Raw genomic sequence first — 25652 nt, forward strand, 5'->3', positions numbered from 1 at the left:
CCGGACTCTCCAGATTCTCCAGACTCGCAGGACTCGCAGGACTCTCCAGACTCCCAGGACTCCTCAGGGCTCCTCAGGCCTGGCCAGGACTCGCTGGACTGTGCGACACAGGGTATTCGTGATAATTATTATTAGCCGCCCCCTAGGCTAGGCTACGGTGCAATTATAATGAGATTCACGGTCATTTTAACCCTTTCTACACAGGCTAACGTACTGCATTTAGCCACTTGTTAACCCTTGTGCGAGCCCCGCCCCTTCTCTAAGTGCAAGGGTCAGTCAGGCAGAGGTCAAAGATCATTAAAGGTGGTCTCCATTTAGCGTAAATATGGCGGATGAAGATGAAGTATTAAATGCGCTTTCTGAGGCAGGATCGGCTGATGACGAGGGGATTGACGTGGATACTGTCATACAGAATGCAGCAGAGAAGGCTAACCTATCAATCCTCAATGTTAAAAGCATTCTCCATGTAATGACACACACTACACGTACACGTACACAGAGCCTACCATAATTATAGAACCAGCCTCGGTTAGGACGCCCTCTTTTATAACGCCCATAATACTAAAATCAATTTTTTTCGTACATCGTTTCTAGAAAATAATTATTTTTGACTGGTTCTTTAATTAGAACGATTACGGTATACACAGAGCCTACCTCAATGTGTGCAATCACTGTACTGTAGCATGTGCTCAAGGACAAGAGAGTGTTGTCTGTGATCCAGCGAGAAGCAGGGGAAGGGTCAGAGGTCATGGACGATGACATCATACAACCTCGGCTCACTCGCTCAAAAGTCCGAGAGGCTGTTGCCACGACAATGATCCCAGATAAGATAGTGAGTTGCCATGGTTATATATAGTACGACATGATCCCACCCCAGACTAGAATGAGGGCCATCACGCGCTCCCCTACCAAGCCTGGATGTATGGTACGCCCCCTCCCACATGCACACTCCTCAGTCTCATTGTTTGTTGCCTCCCTTCCCCAGTCTGTAGAGGAGCTCCTCAATGTAAGTCTAGGCACAGAGGATTCTTCAGATGATGAAGAGTATCTACCAGAGGGGGCGGAACACAGTGAGGGGGCGGGCCATAGCGACAGTGAGGGGGTGGGCCATAGCGACAGTGACAGTGAGGACCCTGGGTGCACAGAAGACACAGAGAGAGGTACAAACACTACATACTTGTAGCTGCTAAGCACGTGGAATTTTATTACCGTATATCTTCTAATTTATCGGACACTTCTAATTTATCGTTTTGGGAAATTTTTGTTGTTCTAATACAACGGACACTCCAGTGCTTTAATATCCGGACAATACCTTGAAAATTTGAGTTACATTCATAGACGGCAAGTAAGACTAGAGTGCTGCAGCTAGATAGCTTTGCTTTGAGTAGCTAGTTTTAGATAGCTAGTGCAACTATTCAGTCGCACACTGTTCTATTAAACTTAGCTAGCTCGCATGCAGCTGCTTGCTTGTTCTAATTATTCCGGACACTTCGCATGCTCTATAAAAATCTGTTCCAATTATACCCGGACAATTTCCAAAATAAGTATTTGTTGCTGTCTGATAAATTAGAAGATACATTATATACGGTAGTGACAGCATCAGACAATAATAGCGTGTGTACAACTAACCATCTCTTATTGTAGACCCCACCCTAAGCCCCCTGAGTGTTGACACGCCCCCCTCTCAATCACTGGGGGGGGTCTCCGTGGAGCAAGAGACGGCTGCTTTGTTGGCTTCCCTCTCTGATGTCATCCTCAGTCCAATCAAGACAAGGGGTCAGAGGTCACAAGAACAGCAACAGGTACACATGTCTCATCATCACTGTGTGTGTCATGATGACTGTAGGCATCAGAGATTGCTCGGAGGACAAGGTCAAAGTTCCCCCTTATTGACACACCCCTATCTGCTATAGAGGGTTCGTTCCAGCCATCTGACCCTGATGACCCCCCCACACCTCGTGAGATGGACCCTGATGACCTGGAGTGGCATCAATGGCTAAATGACCTCATGAACCCACCTGGTAAGACGTCCCTTTGAGTGGGCGGAGTCACCCCACCCCCTCACACAGAGTCTGCACTAGAAGAGGTTGAGGAGGACGGAGAATACAACTATCTGGCAGAGTCTGATGTAGTGGAGAAGGAGGAACTACGCAATGACAGGGCCGTCAAGATCCCCCGTGAGTAGTCATGTGATCTATTGTGTGTGGGTGTGGTCAACTCTCTCTCGTGTATTCAGGTAAGGAAGTGGACCAACTAGTGAACGAACTCCTCTATCCAGTGAGTTAGTCTCTATGTGGGGGATATTGACTCTCTCCCCGTGTGTGTGGGGGGTATTGACTCTCCCCCCCCCCCGTGCAGCCATCAGAGGGACTAGGGGGGCTGCTGTCAGGTCATGGAGGGATGGACCTCACTAGTGCTTATCTACTAGAGTCTCTGGGGTGAGCCACCATCATGTGTAGTCCAGCATCATAATATGCAGTACATTCACTGATAGTGTTAACAAAAAAGGACATGTACCATATATCTTCTAATTTATCGGACAGCAAAAAATAAAATCATTTTGGAAATTGTCCGGGTATAATTGGAACAGATTTTTATAGAGCATGCAAAGTGTCCAGAACAAGCAAGTAGCTGCATGCGAGCTAGCTAAGCTTAATAGAACAGTGTGCGACTGAATAGTTGCACTAGCTATCTAAAACTAGCTACTCAAAGCTATCTAACCGCAGCACTCTAAGTCTTACTTGCCGTCTATCAACTTTTTAAGGTACTATCCTATTATTAAAGCATTGGAGTGTCCGTTGTATTCGAACAACGTAAATTGCCTAAAAGAGTGTCCGATAAATTAGAAGATATACGATAACAATACAATCATCGTTAATCCCTGTCTACTATACTGACACTGATTGTGTGTGTGTGTAGTTTGCCTGCTCCATTATTGAGTGGGTCAGAGGATCGTGAGACCACACCCACTGATGAGGGGGTGGGCTGCTACCTCTCTCTGGACCAAGCACAGACTCTCTCCCAGCAAATCAGACAGGTACACCACACACACACACACACACGCACACACACACACACACACACACACACACACACACACACACGCACACACACACACACACACACACACTACTCACATATGCAGCACTTCCAACTACTCATGCAAACGTTGCTCCTGTGTCGATGTGAACCGTCTCTACTCTTGCTCTCTCAAGTGGCCAATCAAGCGATAGACGAGCTACACATATGGAGTGAGGGCGCGTGGCAAGGTGGGTGTGGTCTAGTAGCAACATTTCCAACCTTTGACCCTCCACACAGGTACACACAGTGCAGTGTGGTATATACCAGACATGAGCGGTGGGATAGAACTGATACAACAGCTTGAGTCTATTGGCAACGAGCAGCCTGTTACCATGGCAGCAAGTACGTGTTGCTCTGGCAACCATTGACTAATGATTACCCTTGTACAGGCAGCCGCCCACGTACGAGTATTCCATATATTGCCCAGGAGAAATTGATGACCACACCCCTTTTCTGGACTGACCCCTCTCTTCTTCCAGCAGTTGGGTTTGGTAAGTAGTGGTTTCTATGGTGATGCTCGTGTTTCCATGGTAATTTTTGGTAGCTCCTATGACAGAGGGAAAGTCAACACCTCCATCCAGCTTCTCCAGTGCCGAAGATTGGTGAGTCCACACACTCCACTATTGTACCCCACCCCCTCACACACACTCCACTGTTGTACCCCACCCCCCCACACACACACACTCCACTGTTGTACCCCACCCCCTCATACACACTCCACTGTTGTACCCCCCCCCCCCACACACACACACACACACACTATACTGCCCCTAGTTTGTTGGTATTTGGTATGGATCATTATGGCTCTGCTGCTTGGCAAGATATTAGGACCAACCTGCTACCAGTCAAGACCATCAAACAGGTACACACACACACACACACACACTCACACATGTACACCCACACACACACATACCCACACTCACACTTCAACTATATTCCAGCTCCAGTTGAGAGTCAAGAATCAATGCTCCAAAAGAACAGGGAATAATGTTGTCAAGGTAAGCACTGTTAATCCAAATTTAAATGGAGCCCTAATTTGTCATTTTTCGGCCTTGGACCATGGTATTTGGACATAATTAGCAAATTCTGTGATCTCCCAAATATGAACATGTGATGACACCATTTGAAAGGTCTTTTTCTAAGCTTTTAGGAAATCATAAAATTGTTGAAAATGAATCCACGGAATTCAAGTTATGGCAGCTGAAAGAGTCTCTGACCCATTAACAATTTTCTAGAAGGATACCTTTCGAACTAATTTGACCTCAAGTGTGCAGTAGCCTAGAGTGACTGTATACTGTGCTGCATAGCTAGTGGTTGTTGGTTGACTGGCACTCTCTGTATAGCTAGTGGTTGACTGGCACTCTCTGTATAGCTAGTGGTTGACTGGCACTCTCTGTTAATGTAGCATTACAAGAAGACCAAGCAACTCAAGATACCATTCAGTCAAGGTACTTACATGTATACTGTAGCTATGGTAACCAGTACTATCCCTTACAACAGCTGAAGAGAAGGCACTCCCACACTGGGTCACGGTAAGAGTGAGGGGGTGTGCTATGTGGGGGGTCTTTATTCCATCTACAGCTGTATCACAAGAAACGTGTTGAGAAGGAAAAGGAGGCCAAAAAGAAGAGTGAAGAACTGTGCAAGCAGACGGCCAAGCTCAAGAAGATGCTCGGACTTGTCCCCCAGAGGAGGGCAGAAGAGGGGGGCTCTAAACGAAACCTGATTACCTGTATGGAGGAGGTTACAAACAATGACAAGAAACCGCGTGTGGAGACACCAAATGATGACAGGAAGCTCACTGTGGGGAACCATAGACGACTGAGACGGAGGAAGACAAAGATGAAACAAGGAGTGAGAGTGTGTGATGAGCAGGGACAGAGCAGTCTCCACCACCTCCTACTAGCCGCAGGGCTGCAGGTGGGTATATAGACACACACGCCTACACACACACACGCCCACACACACACACACACACACACGCACACACACACACACACACACAGCCAAGTGATGCTAATGCAAGGTTTGCACACAGCTTCATCAGTGAGGTCAAGGTGCGTTGTCATAGTTTTTAACTACCATACCTGGTGGTTATAGTGACTTTATAGACCACCCTCCCTTCCGATGGTGTCAAGTATGACCAATTTCTGAACCTGTTATCTACTGCAGACCACCAGCATTGGACCCCAGCCAAGGTACAGTGTGTGTGTGTGTGTGTGTGTGTGTGTGTGTGTGTGTGTCCAGTCATGTGATGTCTATAGCTGTATGGTGAGGTGTCATTGGTGCTAGAGTCATGGCCGTACCTAGTGAGGTTGTTCACTGAGCTGTTATCTGACAGGGACTGTCTACTAGCCAATGCTGTGAGTTAGTACTCACACTCTGAGTCAATGCATTACATGTGTACACACAGATGGGGTACAGGATGGAGGTCACTGGTGTGCGGGAGTTTGCCGGGAAACTGAAGGTGGGGTTGTACAATGTTGGGTTATGATTAGTGGTCTTTGCTGCAGGAATGTTTTGCCAACTCTCCTCTGAGCCTCTCTGCTGTGTTAGACGCTCTCCACCAGTTGGATACACCCACGCTCACTAATGACAAGGTGACACTACCGCCCACACCACACCATCCCTAGCTAACCCCGCCCACAGGTGGAGACGGCACTGTTGCCATTGGTAACAGCTCATGAGAAACTGGTGACTGCTCTGAGGAGGTTCCTCTACCAACTGACTCCATCACAGTGAGTCTTACCATTGTGTTCTGATCATTATTTCGGGCCCAAATTGTTCATTTCAAGAAAAAAAAGCGTGGGCTATAAGGGGAGGTTTTTTCAATATCAAGCGTGTTTTTGTAGCTAAGTTTGAGAGGCCATAACTTGTGTTGTGAACGTCCGATTTTCAAAATATTTTTTGGGATTTAGTAGCTCTTCGATAGTACTACAATATAGTGTGTTTTAATTTGATCAGTAATTTATTTCGGGCCCAAATTGTTCATTTTCAGAAAAAAGCGTGGGCTTATATAAATTTACGGAGCTACTTTTCATATAGTGTCCCTCTTACAGTGGTGGTGTGTTTGAAGAGGTGGACTTAAGTCAATCACCTGACACCTTTGAAACCATATCCCAGTCTCAACTGACGGCTACCATGGCAACTAAGTCATGTGTAACCACACCCACTCCTAGTCCTGGCCCTGCTGCTCCATGGACAAGGTGGTTATGGTCTTTGTTGTGTATATTTGACTATTGTTGTGCAGACGAGATGATGGTGTTATCCTTAAGGCGTGTATGGGGGTGGAGTCTGGTGTGTCTCTGGTGAGAGTATGGGGAGACGTGGCTAATACTCTGGACAGAACACAGCACGAGGTATGTATATGTGTATGTATGCCTATAGACTAGTAGCTAGTGTGTGTGTGTGCCTATAGACTAGTAGCTAGTGTGTGTGTGTGTGTGCCTATAGACTAGTAGCTAGTGTGTGTGTATGCCTATAGACTAGTAGCTAGTGTGTGTGTATGCCTATAGACTAGTAGCTAGTGTGTGTGTGTGTGTGCGCCTAGCTGTGTGTTAATCATGGATACTGTACTCACCTCTCCTATGATTATGCAGGTGAAGGAGCGCTATCTTAATTTGCTGCATCTCATGCAGTCTACCAAGCTCTCTCAATGAACAATACTTGACAAGCCTCCTCAATGAACAATAATGACAGCTATTAATTATTGTGATCTTTTGTTCAATCAATATTGTTTTCATATCACACAATCACACAATAACAAAATGACAACAATCAATTTTCACATGAACATTTAATTGTATAATACATCAACTAAACTTGAGCTTTAAGTTCTCATTATAGGAGACCAGTAGGCCAGCGAGGGATGAGACCACGCCCATTATTCCAACCACACCCCCAGGTACGCCCACCAGATCCAGCCGAGCTGCTGGGATGAACAAATCAGTCGAGTTCTTAACCAAATCGATGGTCACTGTCGGGTTGTTAGTGAAAACATTTCTCAGAGATTCCAAAATGGAGGCCTTTTGTTTGTCACTGGAATAAGTGATTGCTACAGACTCCACTCTTTTCCTTTCGGCTTTTAAAAGTTTCAATATTTCGTAAAAGTCTCTAATTATACAGAGTACAATGGAGAGCAACCAGAATCGATTTGAGTATGTAACCCAGAAGTTGCTGTCAATGACAACCAGTTTCATCCTCTGTGCCCATAACACGTGATCAAAGAGTAGGAATATTCCGCGATTGATCTTGACCAGAGTGACAATGACCCTCAGAATAGCATCACCCAGGTGGATGGTTTGTAGTGCACCACGGAAGTTGTCCACGCTCTTACCAAGTCGAAACACTGTGTGGGTGTGTGTGTGTGTGGGTGGGTGGGTGGGTGTGTGTGTGTGGAGACAATGTGATGAGGGTGTGGGTACATCATCATGCATTGTAATATAAAATGATGCCTAATAAGGTCTAGGACACCCAATGTAGTACTAGTATAAACCACCACATGGTACATACATTTCCTGGCAGTGCTGATGGATGACTCCAAGCCCTTGAGCTTGGTCACCAGCTCTGGACTCAGTCCCTTGCTCTCCAGGGCCCAGTGGAGGAACTTGGTACCATACTGCACCAGCCTATAGGGAATACAACAGTCAGTGAACAGTAGAGTCCAGTATGAGCAGCTCAGGTGATCCAGGAGGCTGCATAGCTCTAGCTAGGTGCAGCTATTGTCACCTGCATATCTTGTCTCTCCCAGCAGTCTTGTCGGCCAGCTTGAAGGCAGCAGCTACCATACCTTGAGAACTAGAAGCCATCTCTTGTGCAAAATAAATGGGTTTGTTTAGGAACTCCAATTTAGCGAAAAACACCCTCCAAGTAATATTATAATCAATAATCCAATATAAATTCATCAGTAGCTATAGTTACTTTATACATGTCAAGTTATGCAGAGGCTATCAAGCTAGGGCCGGCAGCCATGGATGCAATGGTTGAAGACTCGAGGGACTACCTGCTAGATCCAGAGTTATGGTTGGACAAGCTGCCCCAACCTTACCGGCTGGTGGATGATGTTCTACAAGGCTTCCTCGATGAGGTATGGGCAGCCATTGAGAGGAGAGAGGTGTGTAAGAGAGGAGAGGAAGGAAGAGTCAAGATACCAGAGCTGTCAGGGAGTAGGCTGCTCCCCGGCTCTCAGGGGACCACCATAGTCAGGTACTCTAGCTCCACTCCATAGCTACTCTGATGTACACGTACGTGTGATTCGTCCATAGCTCTGACGGAGGAGGTCATGTGATATTGGGCAGTCCTCACGGGCTCACTGTGTGTGAGCTACAGGGAGGGGATGAGTGGGAGTCTGTGGGGGTGTACGAGTGGGCGGAGAGCGGCAGCCCAACTAGCCTCCTAGTCAGCCACACTACACCATTCATGTGGCTGGCCATATCCTTCACACACGGTGAGAGTTACGATTGCTTAATACAATAATCATGTGTTGGTACAGAGGTGAAGTTCTTTACATATTCCAAGAATCATCTGATACACCTCAGTGACATCTCCTTCAAAGATGAACAGGTATTAACAATGTAGTAATCTCCTGACATCATTATCCCCCCCCACGCTCAGAGTAGAGAGGTCAAAGGTGTGAGTGTGTCTCCGTGCTGGAGTCATGTGACACTCTCCACTCGACACGAAGGTAGTAGTAGGCTGACACTGTATACACTCCCGCTCAGTTCCTGGGCCGATCAGACAGAGAGGGTGGTGGGAGGGAGCTCTGTCAGTGTAGGCAAGCAGGAGGTAAGACCTTGTTATATTGTTGACCACCATTCATGCCATATCCACAGGAGGTAGTGTTCTCAGGTACCACTCTGGTGTACAGTCTCCAGCCTCCTTGTTCCCTCACCCCCTGTCCAAACACAGACCCTCAGTCAGCCATTAACAGGTGATCTCTCTCCACTACCAACAACACACTGTCAGTACTGATGTATGTGCAGGATTGGCTCAGCCTCTACTGGTTGCATACCTAGTGGAGAGATGCATCTTCTCACTGAAGCCTACTTGTGCAACAGAAGGACGGCATTTGTAGCTCAGAGAAGACACTTTGTTGATGAAGCAAGACAGCCCCTCAACTACACTCCAACTCCCCACTTCCTCTACTCTAGCAAACAAGCTACCACACGTATGTACCATGCACGCAGCCAAGTACCAAATTGCAGTATACTGAGCCCAAATCTTCATATTATAGTTAATTTGTTACAGGTGGTGGTCCCTGTGGATTAGCCGTCTGGTGGAGCAACCACAACCAACTCAGAGTGTACCCCATCACAGCCTCAAAACCACACCCACTCCCTCTCAAACTCCTCCCACATACAGCGGCCATAGTGTGCTCAGTAACAGACGGAGATGGCCAGCATATGGCACTAGCGCTGGCCAATGGAACGGTTGCATGCTGGAACATGAGTACAGGTAATCATAATTTTATTGTGTGAAGAATATTTTCAGAGCTTTTTTTTTTTTATTAAGTTTTTTTTTTCTCTCCCCCTCTAGTTGAGTGCACACAGTTAGTGCGACCATTGGAAAGTGATGAAATAGTGACAGCCATGTTGTTTGTAAGCCAGGAGTTAGTGGTAGGTACAAGCACCGGGAGGATACTGGTGGTCAGTGCTAGTGCACACAGGTACTCTAGTGACTGTGTGTGTGTGTGTGTGTGTGTGTGTGTGTGTGTGTGTGTGTGTGTGTGAGTGCGTGCGTGCGTGCGTGCGTGCGTGCGTGCGTGCGTGCGTGCGTGCGTGCGTGCGTGCGTGCGTGCGTGCGTGCGTGCGTGCGTGCGTGCGTGCGTGCGTGCGTGCGTGCGTGCGTGCGTGCGTGCGTGCGTGCTGTCATTCTTACCCTGATATTACAGACTGGGCAAGCAGAGAGAAGTGTACCCACAGCTACTCCAGGACAGCAGAGTGGACCATCTACACAGTGACCCTGTGGCATTGCCTTCAGTCGTGAGTTCATTACATTCTTATTTGGATGGCAAGACTACTCCCATCATTATTGTGTACTAAGTCTACCTGTCCAACCAACACCAGTCATGTATTTCATTGCCCATGTCCGTGCAGGTATTGTCAGCTCACGGTAATGGTACTGTAGTATTGTGGAGTGTCGTTGAGCAGGAGGTTCTTTGTCAAGTCTCTCTATGTCAGTCCCCACACTGCTCCCGCCCTGTCCTGACTGGAGGGGGACAGTCCCCACACTGCTCCCACCCTGCCCTGACTGGAGGGGGACAGTCCCCACACTGCTCCCACCCTGCCCTGACTGGAGGGGGACAGTCCCCACACTGCTCCCGCCCTGCCCTGACTGGAGGGGGACTCTGTGTATTAGGTATACTCATGATATTGGTCCCCTTACTTACTGTCTATATACGTAGTTAAGTAAAGCATTGCGTTATTTTCTAGTATTCAGCCAGTTTGGTAGCTATCTTTGAGAGTCCGTAATTTGTGTTCAGATCGTAATAATTATATAGCGCAATTACTCCCCTCCCCACACACACACACACACACCCCACACACACACACACACACACACACACACACCCCACACACACACACAGGCACTGGAGAAGAGGACGCTTCGTCTAGATCTGGTGTTGTCTGGTTTGACCTTCACTCCGCCCCCACCCTCTCCCCTCACTTGACCATGCCCCTTATACAGCCACGCCCACCCAGCACTGTCAGCATCCAGGACACTCTCTCACTGTACATCAGTACAAGGTACAGTCTACCCGGCCACCCCCTGCCGTATAATGGTCATTAATGTATTGTCATGTACACAGGTGTGCTCAGTTCAAGACAGATAGAGAGAGGTGGAGCAAGCGATGGGCAGAGCTCTCACCAGTATACTAGCTGGACAATCTATAGTACATTCATAGCTGACAGCCTTCATACACACTTATTGAACACTTCACTTGACAAGTTGTTAATAATTATTGCACATGGTGAATCATACATAGCACAGTGGGACAAGTATGAGGGACAGGGTATAACATTGGAGAGTCTATTTGAGCTAGTGTCCATTATTCCTCTGCTTGTGTGAGGCCGTCGCTACTCCCAGTGAAGAACTCGAACCACTTGAAACCATTCTCCTCATTATTGGATTTGTCATCAGTGGTAGTCTTTATTGAATGTTCTTTGTCTGTGCAGCTATCAGGAACAACTTGTGGCCCGTCATTATCTGTAGACAATAATAGTTTCAACGTTAATCATTCACAGGTCAATATCGAGCAGTCACCGTGTTTCTTGTGGGTTAGCTGTTGTGTGCCCCTCGTGAGTACCACCAGAGAGTTGGGCACCTGTCCCTCCTCTTGACAGAACCTCTTACTACTCACAGCTATAGGACTAGGGGAGCTGCCTTCAGGACACCCATCATCACGCTGTCTCTTTCGTCCATCTGAGGGGGGGGGGTGAGTATTGCGTACCATAGTAACATATACTACTGTGTCTTACTTATCAGAATTTGCCTCAGTAGAGGGCTGCCAGAGTAGACATTCCTCTGTGCTACTACAGGCACTGTCTGTCCCACTGGAGACACTCCACTCAAGCCCCTCACTGGTCCAGGTAGCAGGCTCTCCAATGGTGGAGTGCAGGGGACATGTCGACTGCCTCTAGGCTCCAGGAGGAGGTGGCCAAAGCCGGAAAATGAACTAGGAGAGCCGTAGAATACAGGAGAAGGGTTCATTGCAGCAAAACACGTCTGTTAGAGGTTGCTTGAGAGGATATACCGACCTGGAGCACTACTACAGCTGCATTTAGAGTTTTATGATTCGCGGCAACCTCCCGGACCTGACGTAGAAGAACAAATACAACGTAAGCACTGTACCTGTGTCAACTATGAGTCACTGCACGTTTGTAATAGGTTACATTCCAGAACCCACAAACTGACTGGAGGGTAATCCAATATCAAAATTAATAACACCACGTGGCACAACCACATTCACATACCTAATACCACCATTCCATAGAGCTACTGTGGTGCCCAGGCCAGCCCAGGACATATCTCTCAAGCCATGGCTGAATCAAAGGAAACTAGTGAGTCTACATATTGCCCCCACGAGTGTCTTTTCCAAGTCCATGATGTGTGTGTACGTGTGATGTGTGTATGTACGTGTGATGTGTGTGTGATGTGTGATGTGTGTGTACGTGTGATGTGTGATGTGTGTGTACGTGTGATGTGTGTGTACGTGTAGGTGTTCCTCTGTATGCGTCCGAGAGTGTTGGCTCTGATGACACTGGGCTTGGCACTGAACAGGAACCCGTCAAAACCATTCTCCAGGTAATAACACTCATCACCTAGGCTACTAACTATGAATCTGTATAGGCAATGCGATTGGCTGGCCAGGAACTGCTCCCTGTGATCTATGTGGACAGCAAGACAGAGGGGGAGGTAGTTACCAGTACACACACACACGTGCATTAAGCCCCTACCTCCTTGTGTAGCGGTGGACAGAGGCCTCTCAGAGCCAACTAAAGAAGTTCAAGAAGATCTGGGCAGGAGAGCAGCGCAAGCAAGACAAAGCACGGGAGAGGCTGGAGGAAGATGCTAGGAAGAGAGAAGAAAATCTAGAGAAGGCCAAAGCCATCAAGATCTCTCAGGACACTTCTCTACCAGCCCCAAAACAAGTGAGTCATTGCCATTAAGTATCCACTACTTGTTTGTGCTTGATTCTCTCTGTTAGATCAAGATCAGAGACAGTGAGGAGAGCAGAGGGTTGAGGGTCAAAGTGTATGGCTGGGTGCACAGGCTGCGTCGTCAAGGCAACTCACTCATGTTCCTAGTGTTGAGGGATGGTACTGGTCTACTACAGTGTGTGCTCACGGACAATATGTGTATGACTTACGAGGCTCTCACTCTGGCCACTGAGTCCACTGTGGTTGTGTATGGTGTCATCAAGGAACTGCCTCAGGGGAAGAGTGTAAGTGGACTATATCCTGGGACACACGATAATGACTGTGGCTAGTGATTAAGTTGTCCCCTCTGTTCTTCAGTTGTTTGCCCTCTCCCTGTAGGCCCCTGGAGGTCATGAACTGTCTGCAGATTATTGGGAGTTAGTTGGAGGCAGTCCTGCTGGTGGTGTGGAGAGTGTGGTCAGCGATAAGTCCAACATTGATGTCCAGTTAGACCAGAGACACCTCATGCTCCGAGGAGACGTGGTGAGCATAGCAGGTGATTATCATGTGACCCATATCATGTGATCCCGCAGCTCTCCAAGGTCTTCAAAATACGCTCTATGGTAGCACAGAGCTTCAGAGAGCATTATTTCAGCCGAGGCTATGTGGAGGTATGAGATTATTACAGTTAGTTATATACTTATATCCCCCCCATAGGTAACCCCGCCCACACTGACTCAGACACAAGTGGAGGGAGGGTCTACTCTCTTCAGCCTCAACTACTTTGGAGAGGATGTGAGGATGAATGTATTACCTAATCCCAGACCCTAGCCCCCCCTCCCTGTGCAGGCATACCTCACACAGGCCCTAGCCCCCCCTCCCTGTGCAGGCTTACCTCACACAGGCCCTAACCTCCCCTCCCTGTGCAGGCTTACCTCACACAGGCCCTAACCTCCCCTCCCTGTGCAGGCATACCTCACGCAGTCCTCCCAACTCTACCTGGAGACGTGTATTCCCTCCCTTGGTGATGTGTTCTGTATTGCCATGTCCTACAGAGCAGAACAGTCTCGCACCAGACGCCATGTGGCAGAGTACACTCACGTGGAGGGGGAGTGCCCCTTCATTAACTTTGACCAATTGCTGGAGAGACTGGAAGACCTGGTACGTACATAACCATCTTGGGCTAGTATTTGTGAAGAGCTTGTTCTTTGATTGCCCGTAACTCTAGTTTTGGATTGTCAATTGTACATGCTGCTTTGCACTTGCAGCAGAGAATTGCCTAACAGCAAAACCACAATAAAAATATAATAATTTCTTAGCCTAAAACCCATAGGCTATATAATTATAAATATCTCTGGGAGTGGCTTAGTGGTTAGGGTGGTGGCTTCATAGATCATATGATGGATAAGGCGTGGGTTCGATTCCCTCTTGGGGACTTTTCTTCATTTCTTTACAAATCAATAAGTAATTTCCCTAACTTTTGAATGCATCATACTCCTGTCAAGTACATAATCAAGTTGGGGCGTCGCCCGGTTTCTGTGAAACAAAGTTTCACGGAAACCAGGTGACGCCCCAACTTACCCTTTTTTGACAAATATTTTTATCACTTAAATATAAAATTTTTATGACACCATTTGAAAGATATCTTTCTTAGTTTTCAGAAAATCATATAAAATTGTTGAAATTGGATCCACAAAATTCAAGTTATGGCAGCTGAAAGAGTCCCCAAACCATTGATAACACGAAACATCTTTCAACAGCCATAACTGTACACAAGTAGAGGTCTGTATTATTCTTTGTTGACTACAGTTCCCCTGTAGGTGTGTGATGTCATTGATCGTGTGCTGGCCTCCCCTCTTGCTCCAATGATCAAGGAACTAAATCCAGTGAGTGTCACATGACTATGCTTACACACACACACACACACACACACACACACACACACACACACACACACACGCATGCACACACGCATGCACACACACACACACACACGCATGCACACAGACGTTTGCTCCTCCCAAGCGACCATTCAAGTAAGCCACCCTATCAGAATGCTCTATCCTTATTACCCCCCTGTATAGGAGAATGGATTATAGTGAAGCCATTAAGTACCTGAAGGAACATGACATTAAGAAGGAAGATGGATCCTACTATGAGTTTGGAGAGGACATACCAGAGGCCCCAGAGAGAGTCATGACTGACCAAATCAACGAGGTGTGTAATGTGTTTCTACCCCTTGTTGTGTTAATTGGTTGTGAAACCATATACATGCATGTATATCATTGTCCATTGTCAACCCTCGCACACACACACACACACACACACAGCCGATTTTTCTGTGTCGTTTCCCTGTTGAGATCAAATCATTCTACATGCAACGTTGCTCTGAGAATCCACGCCTCACAGAATCGGTGGGTTCAAAGGTCGTATCCTCACAGCCCTCATGTGTGTGTGTAGGTGGACCTGTTAGTGCCAGGAGTGGGGGAGATTATCGGAGGGTCTATGAGGATGTGGGATGAGGTACGCACACCTGTCACTATGTAACCCACCCCCTCATTGTCGTCCATGTGTAATCCACCCCCTTATTGTCGTCCATGTGTAATCCACCCCCTCATTGTCGTCCGTGTGTAACCCACCCCCTCATTGTCGTCCGTGTGTAATCCACCCCCTCATTGTCGTCCGTGTGTAACCCACCCCCTCATTGTCGTCCGTGTGTAACCCACCCCCTCATTGTCGTCCATGTGTAACCCACCCCCTCATTGTCGTCCCTGTGTAACCCACCCCCTCATTGTCGTCCCTGTGTAACCCACCCCCTCATTGTCGTCCCTGTGTAACCCACCCCCTCATTGTCATCCGTGTGTAACCCACCCCCTCATTGTCGTCCGTGTGTAACCCACCCCCTCATTGTCGTCCATGTGTAACCCACCCCCTCATTGTCGTCCGTGTGTAACCCACCCCCTCATTGTCGTCCCTACAGACAGAGCTATTAGCTGGCTACAAGCGCTCTGGTATTGACCCCGCCCCCTATTACTGGTACACTGACCAGGTGAGTGGCGGCAGCTGCCAGTGATGTTGTTATAACTGACTTTGTTATGAATGCCCACATGTTCCACATGTTCAGTAGCTGTTCCCCCATCATGTATTATAAGCCATCTCTGTTTACCCATAGTATATACTGACTATTGACAATGTTGTTCATTGCATCCATAACTGAAAGTGTTTGGGAGTAGGTCAATAGCTAAGTGGGTCAGTAGCTGTGGTCATGCACTGATGCGTGTCTGAGTCATCTTTGTTGTAATGTTAATTTTGATTGGTAGCATAATTTAGTTGACTGGCTTAATATCCTGTCCAATGTTTGTTGTGTTTTCCTTCAGCTAGGGCATTGCCTTTAGTGGTACCCTCCACCCACACTGTTTATCCACTCTGTTGGCTAGTTCTGTGTGGCTAAGTTGTTAACCTAAACAAAGCCTTATTGGCTCACCAACTAAGCCTCTTAACTGCCCTTTGGTTGAAAAGTGACAACACCATATAAAGACTACCAGGAAGTCTTGTTGACCACACTCGTTGTGTGGGTAATCTCTCTTACTTGTAGTGTATAGCATCTCTTGTATTATATATAAGTGATAGTTATTGCAGTGATCCTTCCTCCCCCCTACAGCGCAAGTTTGGTACGTGTCCCCACGGCGGGTATGGACTGGGACTGGAGCGGTTCCTCACATGGATCATGGACCGCCACCATATCCGAGATGTTGTGCTGTACCCACGCTTTGTGGAGAGGTGCAAGCCCTAGGAACAATCTAGCTATATATAGCAAGAACATTGGACTATAATTATCATGCTGATTGAAATTACCAAATTTGACATTCTTGAAAATAAACTTCCTGTGGGAATGATTTGTACATATTCGATATTCACTGTAGATTCTAGCTAGCTAGCTACCGGTAGCTAATAGTATATAGCTAACAAACTTAGTAGAGAATGAATCATTGACTCTAAGAGAAAGAAAAGGCTTGCTGGCTTGGGATCAGAAATACTGCAATTTCGCATCAATTATCAAGAAGCAGCGAATTGATTGACTCCTAGACTACTGAGGCAAGATGTCCACCTCCACCTCTACTCCTCAGAGCAGTGGAGGTGTCAGTCCAGCCGTGACGGTTGGTGTACCTATTCTCATTATCGTAGTCACAGTGGTTGTAATCCTTCTCCTGGTGTTGGCTTTCCTGTATTATAGATCAAGACATACACAACAAGACCTTGATTCCAAGGGTGTCTATGCTCCCTTGCCATTGCAAGAAGACTCAGGTTCTGCTCCAGCGCATTTACCACCAAAGACAATACCATACGGTTCTCCCCCCACCATCTCATTGGCTGATCCTCCGAACCCAAGCATGCAGTTCACCATGGCAACACAGCTAACGGATGCATCAAAGACGGGGCAACGCTATCCGTTCAACGAGCAGCATAGACAACCTGAGAGTAGGTCCCTTCGCCCCACCAAGCAGCGCACCAAGAAGAGGACCAACCAACAACATGATGTCCTCAAGTCAGGATCTGTTGATTCCTCAGATGTCTCCGATCACTCGAGTAGTAGTAGGTCAGAGGTCAGGCAGAGGTCCAAGCGGTTGGCTACTTCAGCGTCTCCATCAGATCAAGAGGAGGCCATCTCCCCAGCTGAGATATACCTTACCCTGGCATATAAGGAAGATTCCTCCCAGTTTGTGGTGAACGTGGATCGTGTTATATCCCTGCCTCCACGGCCGGATGGTACAGCAGTGGACTCTTATGTCAGACTATTTGTGATACCTAAACTAGCAAACTTGTCTCAGAGAAAGACAGCCAGCACACAGATACAGAAGAACCAGTTATCACCTTTATTTAATGAGGATATTTGCTATGACTCCATGTCCAGAGAGGAGCTCATTAACTCCTCCCTCCATGTCGATGTGTTGGACAATCTGCCTCACGGGAAGCATCAGATACTAGGCCACTCTCTGGTATCACTGGCCAATGTCACCTTTGAGGAAGGAGAGGCGCCTATGAGACTAACACTGAGCCCCCCTGAGGTAAGGGTAAGGGTGGATATGTGTGTGTGTGTGTGTGCCCCCTGGGGTAAGGGTACTGTGTGTGTATGTGTGCCCCCTGATGTAAGGGTATGTGTGTGTGTGTGCCCCCTGGGGTAAGGGTACTGTGTGTGTGTGCCCCTGATGTAAGGGTATGTGTGTGTGTGTGTGTGTGCCCCCTGGGGTAAGGGTACTGTGTGTGTGTGTGTGTGCTCCCTGGGGTAAGGGTACTGTGTGTGTGTGTGTGTGCCCCCTGGGGTAAGGGTACTGTGTGTGTGTGTGTGTGTGCCCCCTGATGTAAGGGTACTGTGTGTGTGTGTGTGTGCCCCCTGGGGTAAGGGTACTGTGTGTGTGTGTGTGCCCCCTGGGGTAAGGGTACTGTGTGTGTGTGTGTGTGCCCCTGGGGTAAGGGTACTGTGTATGTACCTCTGATGCTAATGCTATTACATTTTTGTTAGTAACTTCCTGGCCTGTGAAACCTGATAGAGCCACAGTTAATGACAGTCTTAATTTGCATACACTGCATGTACTATTGTTTATTTTTGGGCTATATTGAAACTAACAGCATTGTAATACTTCAGTTTGTGTCCATGGACCAACAGCCCAATAGATCAACAGATCAGCAGCCCAATAGATCAGCAGCCCAATAGATCAACAGCCCAATAGATCAGCAGCCCAATAGATCAACAGATCAGCAGCCCAATAGATCAGCAGCCCAATAGATCAGCAGCCCAATAGATCAGCAGCCCAATAGATCAGCAGCCCAATAGATCAACAGCCCAACAGATCAGCAGCCCAACAGATCAGCAGCCCAACAGATCAGCAGCCCAACAGATCAGCAGCCCAACAGATCAGCAGCCCAACAGATCAACAGCCCAATAGATCAACAGCCCAATAGTCAGCAGCCTAGATCAGCAGCCCAATAGATCAGCAGCCCAATAGATCAGCAGCCCAATAGATCAGCAGCCCAATAGATCAGCAGCCTAGATCAGCAGCCCAATAGATCAACAGCCCAATAGATCAGCAGCCCAATATGCATGTTTCGATTAATTAACATACTGTCATGTATCAGGAATTGCGTGGGTTGTCAGAACTACATTTATTAATATTGTATGTTTTCTTAGAATGGATTTCTTTGCATGTCAACAGATGCCCAGCAGAAGTATGTGTGTGCTTAGGACAAGTCTTGTGCAGCATACACTCTGAACCACCTGCTGGGCTCTGTGTGTGTGTGTAGTGTGTGTGTGTGTGGAGTGTGTGTAGTGTGTGTGTGTGTGTGTGGAGTGTGTGTATAGTGTGTGTGTGTGTGTGTGCTAATAAGGGCACGTGTACAATGCTTTAGAGTGATCATTGTGTGGTCAATTCACAAGATTATCCACTCGATTGTAGAGAGTCAATTTGCAAGTACTTTGTCACTATTGGACCCCTAGCTCCCATTACCATGGTAACCTGCCCCCCCCTCTAGGTGCGAGAGAGCCGTGGCAGTGTGAACTTGTCCATTAGCTACAATCCTGACACCAAGCGATTGAGTGTGATCATCCTGAGAGCCAAGGATCTCAACCGTGGACACTACAAGGAAACAGGTACACACTGGCTTTTCCTTATTGCAACCATGCATCCTAGATACTTATTGCAATCACACTAGGAGTAGACATTTTCACTTCTCATATAATAATAATAACATTATTATGTTGGACCCATATTGCATGGAGGACCTTCTCTCTGCTACTTGTGTACAACATTTAGTCGTTTATAATTACATATACCCGTGGCCACACCCACACCCACACACACACACACGTACACACACACACACACACACGTACAGAGCCTCAGGCAAGGTTGACTGTGACTCAAGGTGGGGAGAGAGTATTAGCGAAGCTCAAGACACGGAGGAAGCCACAGAGCTGTGCTCCTATCTTCAACGAGGTGCTCAACTGCTCAGTGGACCCTAACAAGATATCAGGAGTTGCTGTAAATGTCGACATTTCTAACGAACACAAACAAGCACGTTCTCGTGCACTAGGTCAGGTGACTCTGTGCGGCCAATCAGCTGGAGAGGAGTTCCGACATTGGAGTGATGTCATGGCAGCCCCGGGGAAACCCATAGCAGAGTGGCATGAACTGAGATAAACTCATGCATTAATCGTGTGTGTGTGTGGGGGGGGTGAGTGGGCGTGTGTGTGTGAGTGTATAGGTGTGCTAGACTGGCTTATTTAAGGCATCCTTTTTATTCATTAATTACATTGTTTTTTGTGTGTAAATGAAGTCAAAGTTTATTACAGCAAATAATTATTCTGCTCTTGGAGATAGTTCGTAACCATGATGATGATGTTAGTGGGAGGGTGCAACTTGTACACCATCCAACACCATGGTAGCTGTGTGTGGGAGGGAGGGTTATATTAGGTACGTTAGCTAGGGTGCTTAGGAAGAGAGGCCTGGGATCCTAAGCTGTGTGTGTGCGTGTGTGGGATGGTTATATTACACCTGCTAGGGTGCTTACTGAACAAAAAGAAGAGCTATCAAAACTGAAAATTAGTTACCGGTCGGTATAATGAAAATCAGTTGAACTAGCAACATTGTCACACTCGACCCCCCACGGCATTGATTGCTGCAAAACAAAGAGGGGGTGGGGCTCGTATGTGTCTCCAATAATTTTGCGCATGCGCAAACAGTCCTGAGTAGCCTAACCCCTCCCCCTATAAAGTCTGCGAAAAACGAAACAAATAGTTTAATCTATCAACTATCAACGTAACATCAACAATCATGGGAGCAAGGAGACATTCCCCAACAAAGATTGCTCTGTTGGAGTAATTGTATTTCGATGGGCTGAGAAATGCCTCATCAGAATCTGTGAGGCTGGTTATTATCAAAGAAACAAATACAAGTGAGTGACTTCCAATAAGTTAATATACAGGTTTCTCTTATGTTGATCTGGTACACAGAGATGGACATTCGTATGCCCTTGTGAGTGGCTTGATCGACCCTGAGCACACACTTGTTATCGATTATCCGATTATCCATATTATATATTTTTCTGTAAAAGAGAATATTAATACAACTGCCTGAGCAACGGGAGGCCGCCCAGAATGAGATCAAGTGGACCATCCTAATGTTGTACACCTGGTGGACTCAGAGATCAGAGATGTATCTCAGAGGACCAGTAACTGCATTGGAATCGCCTTTCTCCTCTTCCCTTATTACCAAGTCAGTGGATAGTTTCCATTATTTTATTTTGGTTGGTAGTGTTTTGTGCTAAATATTAGTCAAAAAATGAGTACAATAAAGCTGAGCTAGGAGTGTTTTCTAATGATTATAAAGGTAGACAATCATATAGCTAGTTCCCGTAAGCCTCAACTGTGTGGTCACTGACTAACTGTTGATTGCCTCCTCACAGAACGGAACGTTACAAGACTTGATGGAGTATGTACACAATGTGGGTGTGCCCTTGGAGCGGAGGATTGGGCAGCTGTTTCTCTCCGTGTGTCAAGGACTTAAGGCCCTCCATAACTGTCAGGGTGGACCTATTGCTCATAGGGATATTAAGGTACCGTATATCTTCTAATTTATCGGACACTTCTAATTACCCTGGACACTCTTTTGGGCAATTTTCGTTGTTCTAATACAACGGACACTCCAGTGCTTTAATATCCGGACAATACCTTGAAAAGTTGAGTTACCATTCATAGACGGCAAGTAAGACTTAGAGTGCTGCAGTTTGATGGCTTTGAGTAGCTAGTTTTAGATAGCTAGTGCAACTATTCAGTCGCACACTGTTCTATTAAACTTAGCTAGCTCGCATGCAGCTGCTTGCTTGTTCTATATAATTATTCCGGACACTTCGCATGCTCTATAAAATCTGTTCCAATTATACCCGGACAATTTCCAAAATAATTATTTTTTGCTGTCCTAGAAGATATACGATATTAACTTCAAGTGTACTATGAGGTATCCACTATTAGAATTATAGTTACGTACGTAATACAACAAATTTCCGTAGCTAAAATTAACTGCTGAATAATTTCCTAACCTCTTGTGTTTCAGTTTAATTATTCCCTACAGCCTGGTAACCTGCTGCTTAGCCACACTGGCAAAGAGCTGGTTGTCATGGACCTGGGGAGCACTGCACCCGCACAGTGTGTCATCTCCAATAGGTGACTGACTTACTATTGACTAACGTACCTCATAAAATTTCAATTTTGGGTGATTAGTTTCAACCGAATTTCCCTTTTATCAGATAGGAACTAAACACCGAGGCTAGTGAGTCTTTGTAGGTAGCTGTTACTTTTATGGCTGCTCTTTTTGTTCATTTTAGGAGAGAAGCGTTAGCACTTCAGGAACACTGTGCACAGACCTGTACTGCACACTATAGGTACGTGCTTATAACATCTTTTGTACTAATCTTTAATACCTAGTGGTGTGAATTCCTACGTATTTTACATTTTCTTATTCTCTCCCTCAGGGCGCCTGAACTGTTTGAAGTGCCCTCCAATTGTACGATCACAGCCAAGACAGATGTGTGGTCACTAGGCTGCTCTCTCTATGCCGCTGCCTTTGGTAATAGTCCGTGTGATGGCTCCGCCCTTTCCGCTATGAGTGGACGAATCACCTTCCCCAGAGAACAGTACGTTGATTTTATCAAATTTCCTGTGTTTTACACTTTAATTGATTGTCCATGTATCGATATCTCATGACCTATGTACATAATTTACCCCCCGCCTACTCACACGCACGCACAGTTCGTACTCTGAGGAGTTTTGTGAGCTGGTGGTGTGTGTGTTGAATGTGGACCCAGACAGCCGGCCGAGTGTCACGGAGGTGGAGGACAGACTCACCACCCTCCTACAACAAGTTGAAGAAGAGGACTGAAAACATTCCATCCTTATTACAATACATGTATGTCCCCCCTTTATTTTGCACACATCTTATTTATTTTCTATAATTCGTTTTATGTTCTCTCACCTATTATATAGTTCAGCTAAAAATGTAATATTAATAAGATATTGATTTATAGAGCTAGGGTGGCATCATTTTAGTCAAAGGCAGACAAAATATTTATATCAATGAGCATTTGAGACAGCACACAAAAAAGTAATAATTTACAATTTTTTATTGTGTTCACTAAAAGAGTTATCTGCCAGTCTTTCACTTTGCTCGACATCAGACGAATGTATCTTAATCGTCCTCTCCTTTAGGGATGGCTTCATCCTTCTCTATTAGAAACATCTCGATATGACAAGGAGACGTCATGAAGGCTGTATGAAAAGAAGGTAACTAATAACTAACCAATAATATTTATAAGTTAGTAAAAGAAAACCCTGTACAATTATTATAGCATGAGTCTACAACCAAGGATTTATTACCATATTACTTTTGCGAATTTTGCGAGGGTTGATCAATTCACAACAATAAAATCTGCAAAACCTAAATTATTACTAGTAAATACACACGATCCTTGCCAGAACACAATAGCTAGATCGCAAAGGGTCAAATTTTCTGCTGATTTGGCTCATTCGCAATGGTTTTTCACCCGCAAAATATTCTAGTAATACGGTAAATGGGAAACAAAATAAATTCTATGCTAAAATCTTACGGTTAATTCTGCCATGTGCTCTGTACGTCCTTCTCCTTAGTTTGGCGGCTCTGTTGACCTGGATGTGCTCTATGACAAGTGCGTCAGTGTTGAGCATCTTGACCTCTGCATTGCTCTCAGCATTACGGAGCAGCCCTATCAGAAAGTCACAACTCTTCTTAGGCCAGCGACCTTGGGACCAGGAGTCTTGAAGTTCTTTGCCTGTGTGCAGATAAATTAACGTGCAGTTTGTGTGATTCTAAAATAATTAATGCTCAAGTGTGTGCTCGTACAACTCCAGACATGCTCTAGCTATCGTCACAGTACCTGTGCTTTTCTTCCGACGCCACCACTAAATCGTCTAAATGGAATGATTTGTTTCTTTTCAAGGACGTCGTTCAGATACCTCAAGGCCTTCTTCAGATGCATGCCCTTAATGGCCTGAGCCGCCTCCCGGGTATTCTTAAAGTGGACACGAAGGTCCTCTCCCCGGGCCTTACACACTGTACGTACGGAGACAGAACTAATATAAAGCTATTCACATTACAGAAGAGTGGAACTTACATTTACTAGAATTCTCTGGCTCTATAGCGTACCTCCCCATCTCTGTCCCTGTGAACACACAAAATACACATAAATCATTTAGTTATTGTGAGAAACAGAAATGTTTATGTATAGAGACAAACAGATTAAAGCAGATTCTAAGCATAACACACGACCACACGACCACATGGACTCACCTTCTTCCTGTAGAGAAAAGAACGAGCATGCGCAGTAGAGCAAAGTTGTAAGAGAACAAAACCACGCCCTTCTAACTGGAAGGGAAACCACCGAATATCCTCTCGAGTAAGGGGCGTGGTCCACAGTCTATAAAGCAAAATGACTACAACTGAAGCAAACTCTGTTTTTGAGGAGCCTCCCGCTCCACAAAGACTTGAACATGACCCAGAAGATCAAGAAGAGGCCATTCCTCCTCCTGAGCAAGTGGGTCCTCCACCAGAAGCTGGGAGAACCTGTGATCCATTTATTGACAGGTTTCCGAGTATGATGAATCATGACAACATATCTGCAGTCCTGGATGAGCAAGCACATATGTAAGCAAGCGATTAAGTATACTGTGTTGTATGCGTGCACACTCACTATATGTAGTAGCAAACTGTGTTAATGTTAGCTACTAGTGTATTTGGACCATACGGCACCGGATGTAATTGTGGAAGGGAGGGGTTCGGGTTAGCAAAGGAACAATTAGGGTGTTTCCACGTCCGGTGCCGTATCAGCCTCATGATCTGTGTATTTATCTTAGATACAGATACTCTAGACAGACATCCACTATAGTAGCACATGAAGTTCGTATTAACAGTATTCATTATGCTAATCCTATCGGCCTATAGTTATCGGTACCTGCGATCATTCCCTGTACAGGATGTCAGTGTTTGAGGTCACCAATGAGAAGTTAGCGAGTGTGAACAGAATATCAGAGCGCAGTTACTTCAATACGTCTGTGGAGCTACGACAGACCACCAAAACACCTGTTACTATTGTGTTTATGGCTGCTCTTTTTGTTCATTTTAGGAAAGAAGCGTTAGCACTTCAGGAACACTGTGCACAGACCTGTACTGCACACTATAGGTACGTGCTTATAACATCTTTTGTACTAATCTTTAATACCTAGTGGTGTGAATTCCTACGTATTTTACATTCTCTTATTCTCCCCCTCAGGGCGCCTGAACTGTTTGAAGTGCCCTCCAATTGTACGATCACAGCTAAGACAGATGTGTGATCACTAGGCTGCTCTCTCTATGCCGCTGCCTTTGGTAATAGTCCGTGTGATGGCTCCGCCCTTTCCGCTATGAGTGGACGAATCACCTTCCCCAGAGAACAGTACGTTGATTTTATCAAATTTCCTGTGTTTTACATCCTAATTGATTATCCATGTATCGATATCTCATGACCTATGTACATAATTTACCCCCCACCCACTCACACGCACACATAGTTTGTACTCTGAGGAGTTTTGTGAGCTGGTGGTGTGTGTGTTGAGTGTGGACCCAGACAGCCGGCCGAGTGTCACGGAGGTGGAGGACAGACTCACCACCCTCCTACAACAAGTTGAAGAAGAGGACTGAAAACATTCATCCTTATTACACTACATGGTCCCCCCTTCATTTTGTACACATCTTATTTATTTTCTGTAATTCGTTTTATGTTCTCTCACCTATTATATAGTTCAGCTAAAAATGTAATATTAATAAGATATTGATTTATAGAGCTAGGGTGGCATCATTTTAGTCAAAG

The 25652-nt window shown here is 46.2% G+C and overlaps 9 protein-coding genes across 10 annotated transcripts; 6 read left to right on the top strand and 3 right to left on the bottom strand.

Moving 5' to 3' along the window:
• Nucleotides 1-251: 251 nt before the first annotated feature.
• Nucleotides 252-6910, top strand: LOC135338680 (GON-4-like protein). 2 transcript variants are annotated; one of them, XM_064534730.1, is made up of 28 exons: nucleotides 252-466; nucleotides 683-832; nucleotides 878-925; nucleotides 986-1160; nucleotides 1645-1802; nucleotides 1847-2021; nucleotides 2070-2177; nucleotides 2237-2277; nucleotides 2359-2438; nucleotides 2920-3037; nucleotides 3146-3269; nucleotides 3319-3423; nucleotides 3471-3572; nucleotides 3626-3683; nucleotides 3856-3943; nucleotides 4026-4082; nucleotides 4490-4532; nucleotides 4585-4616; nucleotides 4666-5004; nucleotides 5091-5141; nucleotides 5196-5282; nucleotides 5349-5447; nucleotides 5498-5551; nucleotides 5598-5684; nucleotides 5734-5822; nucleotides 6144-6290; nucleotides 6335-6443; nucleotides 6684-6910. In XM_064534730.1, the coding sequence occupies exons 1-28, from the start codon at nucleotides 326-328 to the stop codon at nucleotides 6741-6743; spliced, it is 2925 nt and encodes a 974-aa protein (XP_064390800.1). In that variant the 5' UTR covers nucleotides 252-325; the 3' UTR covers nucleotides 6744-6910. The 2 variants fall into 2 exon arrangements, 1 of the variants encoding a protein (XP_064390800.1); XR_010395730.1 differs by lacking the exon at nucleotides 6684-6910 and having other exon boundaries at nucleotides 6130-6290.
• On the bottom strand, nucleotides 6800-7960 carry LOC135338684 (peroxisomal membrane protein 11A-like). The gene is made up of 3 exons (XM_064534734.1): nucleotides 7813-7960; nucleotides 7597-7712; nucleotides 6800-7432 (listed from the first exon to the last, which is right to left on the bottom strand). Exons 1-3 carry the CDS (start codon nucleotides 7890-7892, stop codon nucleotides 6897-6899), a joined length of 732 nt encoding a protein of 243 aa, XP_064390804.1. The 5' UTR covers nucleotides 7893-7960; the 3' UTR covers nucleotides 6800-6896.
• A 51-nt stretch (nucleotides 7961-8011) lies between these two features.
• On the top strand, nucleotides 8012-11058 carry LOC135338681 (WD repeat-containing protein 93-like). Its single transcript, XM_064534731.1, has 12 exons — nucleotides 8012-8289; nucleotides 8349-8530; nucleotides 8576-8646; nucleotides 8698-8868; nucleotides 8916-9013; nucleotides 9066-9250; nucleotides 9331-9537; nucleotides 9619-9748; nucleotides 9974-10064; nucleotides 10179-10440; nucleotides 10670-10829; nucleotides 10892-11058. The coding sequence occupies exons 1-12, from the start codon at nucleotides 8012-8014 to the stop codon at nucleotides 10959-10961; spliced, it is 1905 nt and encodes a 634-aa protein (XP_064390801.1). The 3' UTR covers nucleotides 10962-11058.
• LOC135338685 (uncharacterized) lies at nucleotides 11028-11884 on the bottom strand. The gene is made up of 3 exons (XM_064534735.1): nucleotides 11562-11884; nucleotides 11347-11505; nucleotides 11028-11289 (listed from the first exon to the last, which is right to left on the bottom strand). Exons 1-3 carry the CDS (start codon nucleotides 11791-11793, stop codon nucleotides 11132-11134), a joined length of 549 nt encoding a protein of 182 aa, XP_064390805.1. The 5' UTR covers nucleotides 11794-11884; the 3' UTR covers nucleotides 11028-11131.
• A 100-nt stretch (nucleotides 11885-11984) lies between these two features.
• On the top strand, nucleotides 11985-16602 carry LOC135338682 (asparagine--tRNA ligase, cytoplasmic-like). Its single transcript, XM_064534732.1, has 16 exons — nucleotides 11985-12143; nucleotides 12302-12387; nucleotides 12433-12498; nucleotides 12552-12734; nucleotides 12791-13027; nucleotides 13122-13265; nucleotides 13316-13393; nucleotides 13440-13517; nucleotides 13692-13883; nucleotides 14543-14608; nucleotides 14730-14758; nucleotides 14807-14939; nucleotides 15053-15136; nucleotides 15183-15245; nucleotides 15703-15771; nucleotides 16384-16602. The coding sequence occupies exons 1-16, from the start codon at nucleotides 12122-12124 to the stop codon at nucleotides 16513-16515; spliced, it is 1662 nt and encodes a 553-aa protein (XP_064390802.1). The 5' UTR covers nucleotides 11985-12121; the 3' UTR covers nucleotides 16516-16602.
• A 28-nt stretch (nucleotides 16603-16630) lies between these two features.
• Nucleotides 16631-20077, top strand: LOC135338683 (synaptotagmin-1-like). The gene is made up of 3 exons (XM_064534733.1): nucleotides 16631-17788; nucleotides 19251-19368; nucleotides 19614-20077. Exons 1-3 carry the CDS (start codon nucleotides 16823-16825, stop codon nucleotides 19916-19918), a joined length of 1389 nt encoding a protein of 462 aa, XP_064390803.1. The 5' UTR covers nucleotides 16631-16822; the 3' UTR covers nucleotides 19919-20077.
• A 544-nt stretch (nucleotides 20078-20621) lies between these two features.
• Nucleotides 20622-22770, top strand: LOC135338925 (probable serine/threonine-protein kinase DDB_G0291350). The gene is given in 9 exon segments (XM_064535019.1): nucleotides 20622-20638; nucleotides 20731-20752; nucleotides 20832-20880; nucleotides 20883-20992; nucleotides 21183-21332; nucleotides 21848-21939; nucleotides 22101-22157; nucleotides 22248-22409; nucleotides 22525-22770. Coding segments are annotated over 9 exon segments (789 nt in total). The 3' UTR covers nucleotides 22655-22770.
• Nucleotides 22771-22826: 56 nt separating this feature from the next.
• LOC135338325 (large ribosomal subunit protein uL22-like) lies at nucleotides 22827-24083 on the bottom strand. The gene is given in 5 exon segments (XM_064534421.1): nucleotides 22827-23040; nucleotides 23379-23555; nucleotides 23558-23579; nucleotides 23685-23860; nucleotides 23922-24083. Coding segments are annotated over 5 exon segments (495 nt in total). The 5' UTR covers nucleotides 23962-24083; the 3' UTR covers nucleotides 22827-22960.
• Nucleotides 24084-24189: 106 nt separating this feature from the next.
• Nucleotides 24190-25611, top strand: LOC135338326 (uncharacterized). Its single transcript, XM_064534422.1, has 4 exons — nucleotides 24190-24451; nucleotides 24780-24986; nucleotides 25077-25238; nucleotides 25354-25611. The coding sequence occupies exons 1-3, from the start codon at nucleotides 24237-24239 to the stop codon at nucleotides 25135-25137; spliced, it is 483 nt and encodes a 160-aa protein (XP_064390492.1). The 5' UTR covers nucleotides 24190-24236; the 3' UTR covers nucleotides 25138-25238; nucleotides 25354-25611.
• Nucleotides 25612-25652: the final 41 nt, after the last annotated feature.

This window comes from Halichondria panicea, chromosome 7 (assembly GCF_963675165.1).
Source record: "Halichondria panicea chromosome 7, odHalPani1.1, whole genome shotgun sequence".
Lineage (NCBI taxonomy): Eukaryota > Metazoa > Porifera > Demospongiae > Suberitida > Halichondriidae > Halichondria > Halichondria panicea.